This window comes from Phocoena sinus, chromosome 15 (assembly GCF_008692025.1).
Source record: "Phocoena sinus isolate mPhoSin1 chromosome 15, mPhoSin1.pri, whole genome shotgun sequence".
Classification (NCBI taxonomy): Eukaryota; Metazoa; Chordata; class Mammalia; order Artiodactyla; family Phocoenidae; genus Phocoena; species Phocoena sinus.
Window position 1 is genome coordinate 65,236,512 of NC_045777.1, and position 8,656 is coordinate 65,245,167.

An 8,656-nucleotide genomic window follows, 5' to 3' on the forward strand; every position below is an offset into this window, starting at 1 on the left:
TGATGTTGAGATTCTGTTTTAATATAACTATTGTTGTCACTTCCAGCACCAAATGTTTCCATTTAAAATGCTGCCTTCCAGGAGACTTCGCCCTGAGTTTACATTGTTTAGAAGTCAACAACAGTAATTACTGCACGTTCAAGACTGTCACATCTGCCCCAGTGCCTTGTGGCTTCCAAGTTGCCTCAACTTTCCTCAAAATAACACAACCCAACATCTGGCACAGTTAAGAAAGGGGGGTAAACATACCAGACTATTGACATTACCCTCTACACGTCAACACTTCTTTCTTTTTAGAAAGAAAATCTTCCATGACATATTCTTCCAGTGGGGACGTGGAGGTTTTTTTTCATATGTTTTTCTGTATTCTTCAGATTTTCTATAATGACTATGAACAGCTTTTATAATTGAAAAATAATCTTATTTTAAAAATTCAGTCCAGTAAAAACAGAAAAAAAAAAAAACCTCGGTAATATATATTGTGCACTCCCCTACCTCCTAATTGGAAAGTATACAACCTGACTTTAAGCTCTGTTGGATTAATCTGGGTGATGATAAGGGACCCCAATTCATACTCTGCATTAGTATGACATGATGGTTAAGACCATGGATTTTGGACTCAGACCAGGCTTAGAGTTCTGGCAGGGCCATTTATTTAGCTCTGTGACCTTGGGCAAGTTGCTTAGTGTCTCTGAGCCTTAATTTTCTCGTTGGTAAATGGGAATAATGATAGCATCTAGCTCCCAGAGTGGCTGGGGTGATTAAACGAGATGATAAATTTGTGTAAAGCCCTGAACATAATGTCTAGCATTCAGTAAATGCAGATTTTCTACTTACTAGTGTGATACGGTTACTAACCTGTTTCAGGTGTGGAGCCCTCAGGGCCTGTCAGGCACCTTAGACTCTGCCCTGGATCTGAATGAAAACGTCCTCAGATTTTGATGCCTATTCTCTTCCTCCCCATTTTCCTATTTTATTTTGTTTTATTTTATTTATTTAATTTAATTTAATTTTTTGTTGAGGTCAAACTCACAGACAGCAGGGTGCCCTAGTCCTGAGTGTACAGCACAGTGAACTTCTCTGTATGCACACACCATGTAACCAGCACCTGGATCAGGATGAAGAAGGGTCACCACAGAATAGTTTTGCTTATTCTCAAACTTCACATAAATGGAAAGAGTATGGACTCTGTGCCTGGCTTCTTTTGCTGGCTATTACATCTGGGAGAGTCAACCAAAATGTTGAGGGCAGCAGTAGTTTCCTCTTTTTCACTGATGTGTAGTATGCTTTCCTGTGAATAGTATCACAATGTGTATATCTCTTATTGATGGACACTTGGGTTGTATCCAGTTTTTATGAACATTCTTGTATATGCTTTTTGGTGGATGTAAACTCACTTCATTTGAGGATTAGCCAGGAGTGGAACTGATGGGCCTGAGAGTATATACATGATACTTAATCTGGCAAGATCCTGCCAAATCATTTGCTAAAGTGTTGGCACTGTTTCCCATCCCCACTAGCGATGCCTGAGCATTAAGTTGTCCTGCATCCTCACCGACACTTAGTTTGATGAGTCTTTTTCATTGTAATCATCCTGGTGGGTGTGCAGTGGCTGTCTCACTGTGGCTTTAATTTCTTTGATGCACACCTTTTTAGGTGCTTATCAGCCATTGGGACACAAATTCATTTCTAAACTCAGTTTTGCTCTGAGGAAATCTGGTAGCTCAGCTTGCCCGAATTACGCTTTAAGGATGGGCACACAAGCTCTGAGAGAGGTCTCAGAAACACTCCTGCAACTAAAACACCAGAGTTTGGGGCACACATTCCAAAACATCTACACTGGCTTCTTCTGCTTACTTTCAAATCCTTGGCCATGTTTGATAGCTGAGCTTGCAAGATAACTAACTTTCAGATGATGAGTGACACGTTATAAGTTTTAAAAGATGCTAAGTGAACTCTTTAGCCGCATTTCAGCTTGTATTTCTACAGGTCACTCAGCGGAAAAGAAGTCACATTTGTTGAATACCTACAACGTATCAGTCCCTGCACTGGGCACATTCGGTACATTATCTCCCTGATCTCATAAGGACTCCGTGAGGTCAAGATTATTTTACTTAGTTCAAACGAGGAAATGGGTTTGGGGCTGGGGTCACCCAGCTAGCAGACGGCAGAGCCAGGATTTGAACACTGGGTCTGCTTGACACCAAAGTCTACCCTTCTGTGAACAAGCAAACTGAGGGGGAAACATTACTTTTCTACCAATTCCCCGATCAGAAACTATTCCTAGCATACATTTCATTAATATTTTTTCAGTGGTCACCTCTACTAAGGCAACTTCACCCTTGGGTGGATCTCTCCCTGGGGTCTCCCAACAGTGGGTCTGCTGATACTGGGAGGCCAGCTCCCCTGGGACTCCCCAGCTCCCGACCTTTCCTCCTCCCTGCCTCTCCCCACCTCTGCGGTCTGCCTGACCGTGTACATGTTGATGCCCTGATAGTCTGTTTATCTTCTGTCTGGTATATTTTCTGGTAATTCTTTTAGAAAGTTTTCCCCAATGGTATAGCGATGCACGTGGACGGTAGACATTTGGGAAAACAAAAATTCACCCATTTCTTTTCAATTGTTTTATCTATATTTAGTTTTTTTAAGAGTTGAAATGCTGGGCCACCACTTAGTTATGAATGTAATTTTATTTTTTACAGGGCAGTCACATTTAAAGGATGTATTATGAACATCTCACTCAGAACTAAATATAAAATAGGAATCACTTGTTTTCAAGAAAAATAAACTTTTTTTTAATATATATAGCTGACTTGAGAGTGTGAACCAGTCTTCTCTTTGTAACCCCAGGACCCATCTGTGTGATGGAGGCACATTTACTGAAGCAGCTTCTCTCTTTGGTGTGTAGGCATCTCTAATTCCCTGTTAATTTTCCTGCCTCCCCCTCTGTGAGCTTCTTGAGGTCAAAGACTGTGCCCTGAAAATAGTAATAGCTAATATGTAGTGTGTGTGTCTCTGGATCAGACTCAGTGCTGAGCACTTTGCGGGTCTTGCCCCTCCCAGGCCCTCAGGAGGCAGGGCCCCTCTCAGAAGTGGGCCCTCAGGAAACAGGCACTGAGTGATAGCTGAGTGATACAGCGCTCTTTCCCAAACTTGTCACATCAGAAGGATCACTCAAAGCGCAGAGGTGGTGGGTGCCGATTCCCACTCACTCATCGAGATTCTGATTATCAAGGTTTGAGGCAGGGCCCAGGAATCTGTATTTTTGCCCCAGCTGGTCCTTTGTGCCGAGGCCACATCTGGGCAACACTGAATGAGTAGCTGGATGACGCTGTGGTCCCTGAATTTCCTCCCTATGTCTTAGGCAGCTTCTCTAGCCATGTCTGGGGTTCTCAGCTCTGTCACTGAGTGAACAGGAGAGTGCGGGGGGCAGTGGAGAGGAGGAGAGCGTAAGCGGGTCTCACTAGTATGCAAGACCTTTCTTGTCACGCTGCCTTTAACTGAAGCTGGAGGGCTGGTGCATCACTCTGGGATCTTCCTCTCTCTCAAGGTCTTCCGTAACTGGCTCTGCACCAGTCCGCCAAGGGGTACAAGGACAGCGTAGGGCCATGGAGGCAGCCGTGTGTTGGTGCTGGAAGCCAACCACAGTGATGTCTCTAAACTAAGGTGGAAACTGGGGTCTTTCATCTCACTGCCTGCTCCCCTCCACTGCCTCTTCCCTTGCCCCCTCCTTCTACTGAATAACCTGCCTGTGCAAGGTTCCACCGAGACCTGGAGGAGGAAAACCACTAAGGAGAGATGTTATCTGCTTCTTAATTTGTAGCAAAGCAATCCTTATACATGGTTCCCGGGGTTACAGGTATATAGGATAAAACAGGAGGATGAATGAACATCATCTCGGTCACCCTCTTCTATGGCAGTCACTTTGAGCTCTGAGCTGTTTCTCTGGGTGGTTATGGTTAGGGTTAGGGTTAGGGAAAAGTTTAGACACTATCTCCTGATTTCCTGATGTGACAGATGAGAATTAGCTCACTTAAATCCCATCCCCCGCCTCCGAAAGAGTTAAATTGCTCTTTCCCGTTCCTTAATTAGTTGACTTTGTAGTTTCAAGTTACAGACAACCGTCTTTATTTCTTCTTCTTCACAACACCTTTACTTCCAGTCCATCAACTCTTTTCTTGGGAGGAGATGAAATATACATATAATAGCGACCATAAAACACAGATAGCTATAAAGCAAACACTCAGGTAACCACCATACCAGTTAAGGAAGTGGAACACTGAACACTTTTAAAGCTCCCCCTCCCACCATGAAGCCACTTACCCTAACTTTTGTGATAATCGTTCTCTTGCTTTTATTTAGATTCTCTTCATCTTTATATGCAACCCTCTACATTTAGATTTGCTATACATAGAATCACACTGTATGTATTATTCTGTGCCTTGCATCTTTTTCTTCAATACCGTAAGCTAAGGTAAGCCGACACAGGTAGCTGTGGTTCGTTGGGGTTCAGTGCTGTATACTCACTGTTCCAGTAAACCACAGTTTATTTATGCAGTCAGCTGGTGATGGATTTTGGGGTTGTTTCCAGTTTTCTGCTATCATGAACATCCTCACCGATGTCTGCCAGTAACGTGTGCAAGGGCTTCTCCAGGGGCTGGATACAGGAATGGAATCGCTGCATTGTGGGGAGTGTACGTGCATGCTCAGTTTCACTTAATATTGCCAGTTTTCCAGTGTGTTTGCACCGGTGGGCAGTCCCCACCTCCAGAGATTCTGACTTGATTGGCTGGGGTGGGGCTGGGCACCAGGAGTGTTCAGAGTTCCAGGTGATTCCATCAGGAGGCTTCACAACACCTTTACTTCCAGTCCATCAACTCTAGTTAGTGTCTTGACTCTCCAACTTGAAGGAGTGTCCCCAGCATCCCTTTCTACTCTCCTCCTTCGAGACTTTTGTATAATGATCTAAAAGAGAGAGGGGCTTTTTCCCAGGCAAGGTCAAAATCTAGGTGTGGGGAGGAGGGTCTCAAGGCATGACAGGATTGGACAAAGGAAAGGCATGCAGGTGAATTCTTCCTTCCAGCAGGGTTGAGGAACTAAAGAAAACCCAAGGCTTGGGAACTCCTCCCATCAGCCAATTCCTCTTTCCTTCCACGCTACCAGTAGCCTTAAGTGTCTGTCTGCCAGTTGTAGGCCAGAGAGAATGTCATTCAAATGGCTTAAGTTTTGAGACTTTGAGACTCCTGTGAACTGCTCTGAGGGTCTTTGCATTCACGTTTCCTTAAGGGACTCCAACCACGGTTTGGGTTTCTTGACCCTTAGCAAGAAAGATTCTTGACCCTGAATCTTAGCAACACACAGCTTTGAATAAATACTGATGCCCGGGCCCCAGACCAATTACATCAGAATGTCTGGGGCGAGATCCAGGTACCAACAGGTTTCAGAAGCTACCTAGGTAATTCTTAAACGCACCCAGCATAAAAAACCAGTAGTCAGTGGGTCTCAACTTTATCTAGTGTCCATCAGAATCACCGGGGCGGGGGGCAGGGCTTGTTAAGAATACTGATGGCTGGGCTCCACCCCCAAGTTTTGATTCTATAGGTCTGGGGCGGGGGGCCTGGATGTGCATTTCTAATAGGTTCCCAGTGATGCAAACACTGCTAGTCCCCCAACCACACGTGGAAAACCATCATGCGCCTGGGTTTCCCTGCACACCTCCCCGTGGGGATCAGGAACAGCCCTGTGCTGAGCTGTTCCATCTGGTTGTGTGCGCCCCTCCCTACCTCTGTCTTATGTCATCAGGCTGGTAGCTTGAAATCAGACATGGAAACTGGCAAATGCTACAAATCAGAACTCCGCCACCCCAGCCTGTTGCTAAACATTCATATCCTAGATTACGTCATGGGCCAGCGGGATACTGGGAGAGCACCTCCTAGGTGTGGACCATCCTCGCTCATGCATTGTCATCATCAATAGGCCTAGAGGCACACAGAGTCTTCACTGTGGTTACCTGTACAGCTTCTATATATATGGAACAAAAATAGTACACATTGAAAAAAAATTAATTTTCCTGTGACCACAGGCTCCTGGTATTGAAAATATTTTTCTGGTTTGAGTTATTAATACAATACTAGTTCACAAAGCCAACTAAATACATTCTAAAATTTGATAGTTATTAAGTATAGAAAGTAAAGGAGACTCTGGGGATGCCAACATTTCAAATTGCGTCCTTGTTTGGCACCTGGGGATTTTTTACACCCTGGGTAATGCCAGGATGGGGAGAGGTAGGAAAGGGAAATGAGCAACTGCAAGTCCACGCAAGAAAGCCAAGATTTGGAAACTGTCTTTGAATAAACCATGACCAAGAACCCTTGGGAAGTCTTTGTGTAGCGCCAGCCTGAAGACTGCTGGGCTAGCCTGTTTAGTCCACTGTGCTGCATGTGATGGGGTCCATGGCCAGCGTGTGCCCTCAGCCGCTGGGAGTTCAGGCTCGACCGAAACCCCTGCTCTACACAGTACCAACCCCCAACACCCCTTCTACGCGAACACTGCTCTTCAAGCATGGCCAGAGCCTGCAGCCTTGCTCTGAATAACCCTTCAGGCATTAACTTGGACACTAGAAGCGAAGCTTTATTAAAAAGAGAGGGTCTTTCCAAATGGATCTCCCACCCACCAGGGGACTGGGTTTCCATATATTTGGCGGAAGGGGCTTTTATCTATTGGGACAATTACCCTTACAAATAGTGCAGTGCTCTGCGTTCAGCTAACTTTCCTCTTTGGCCGACTCAGGAAATCACCCGGATTACATTCTTGTCCGGACCGTAAAAGACTAGAAAAGATTCTCTTCTGGCCTCGAACTGACCCCAGTGCTGTCCTGAGTTTTTAATTTTGGGTGTGGGGGGAACAGGGTGAGTGGTGACAGATTTCGTTGAGTCAAGAGCCTCGAATCTGTCATCATCTTTAGTAAAACTTCCTTCCTTCAGTGCCCCCGACCTGCAAAGCATACTTTTGACCTTCTTCTGAACTGAACTCAGAATGGCCGTGAACGTTACGTGAAGTGGCTTTGAAACTTCAGGTGCTGCCGGTGGAGGACAAAGGCCCTGTGTTCTTCCCCGGTAGATCCACGGGACCAGAACCATCGCAGTCGCTCAGTGGGTTTCGAAGCAACTGACTTCTGTGTATCAAAGTCTGCAGTTTCCAGAAGCCAAGTCTGTCTAGGCTTGTAAATCGACCCTGACTTTCTCTTTCATTTCTTTGCAGTAAAATGCAAAATGGAGGATGAAGAAGAGGCTGCAGCTAAGACTCCGCAACCTTAACAGCTGTCGATACCTTTCCCCTCTTTGCTCCAGTTACTCCACTTGAGGAAAATGTTCAAGTTATGCTTCCTCTATTGTGCTTTCTTGAACAGCTAGATTTGGTGCATTCGGATAAGAATCTTTCGTTGCAAACATGTTTTACTCCAAATAGTTTATCATAAGAAAGTACTAGTTTTAACTTTCTGCATTATCCCCCAATTTTATTCTTTCATCCGTATATTTCCTCAGTGCTTCAGGAATATTCTTCTATACCAACCACTGCTAAAATGTACAATGAACTCTGATTCCGAGAGATGTTGAAGTTTTCTCTAGTTACCAGTTTCCCGGTTTTGGCCACCTTTGCAAAGATCCATATTTAAAATAAAGTCCCAAACCTCTGCAGTGGGTTTTAAGTTTATCCGGTGAGTACTCTTTTCATAAAAAAGTCATTATTGCCTGTGATCATTTCCCAAGGAGACTGACCCTTAACTTTGACTGCATCAAGATAAGACACTTAAACCCAGACAACAATAAAGATAAAGAATTTTTGTTGTCTAGGCCCCAAAGCATTCTAGAAATGCCTCATTTAATGGGTAAACGGACTTATTACCCTCAATTGTCCTGCAGTTTGCTGCTAACCGGGATTCTCCCATTCAAAATGCCACGGACTTAGCCGCCAGGCAGATCTGAAAGCCAAGTAGTTGTATTGGGTTGTTTTGACAAGCTACCACACGTCTTAAGTAAATAGTAAAGCCTTTATTTTTTGTGTTAAGAACAGCATTTTGAAAATAAAACCTATTTGCCCATGCTTTACAATCTTTTAAATTTGTAATATTGATATACAGTCGTTTATGGTACACATTGATTGTCCTGAAATTTCTTTCACGATTTTTTTAAAGTATGCAACAGTCAGCCAGGGGAGGATAAAGGTACATTATAAAACACACATTAATACATTTAATAAATATATATTATCTATCAAAAATGAGCCTTAGCTCTTTATCAATGAATAAAAAGCACCTGCTGAGAACTCCTTGTAAGCTGGTATAATCATTGCATCATTGGATTATAAAAGCCACAATGCTCCCTTTCGGTCCGGGGTTCAACTCAGCCTTACCTAACCAGGAAGACCCCTCCCACTTTGCCCACGTTCTGTGGGCCCTGACAGAATCTGTGCTAAAACAATGACTCCCCCGCTTTCAACAACCAAATCTGCAACCCTTGAGACACACAGAACTTCCCAGTTTGTTAATTGTTGGGGCCGATTGCCTCCCTCCCTCCACTTCATCTCCAGGGGAAATCCAGCACAGAATGACCGTTTTCTATTAGAGGGGAAAGAGTGGCTCTTATAGTCCCAAGGT

At 44.3% G+C, this 8,656-nt stretch overlaps 1 protein-coding gene across 2 annotated transcripts in view; it reads left to right on the forward strand.

Moving 5' to 3' along the window:
- IQCK (IQ motif containing K) overlaps nt 1-8,108 on the forward strand; it is a 125,767-nt gene extending 117,659 nt beyond the window's left edge. For both annotated transcript variants that reach the window (XM_032605537.1, XM_032605538.1), the window contains one exon: nt 7,261-8,108. In XM_032605537.1, coding sequence (XP_032461428.1) covers nt 7,261-7,316 — 56 coding nt within the window. In that variant the 3' untranslated portion in view covers nt 7,317-8,108. The remainder of the gene's footprint in view (nt 1-7,260) is intronic.
- The last annotated feature ends 548 nt before the right edge of the window (nt 8,109-8,656 follow it).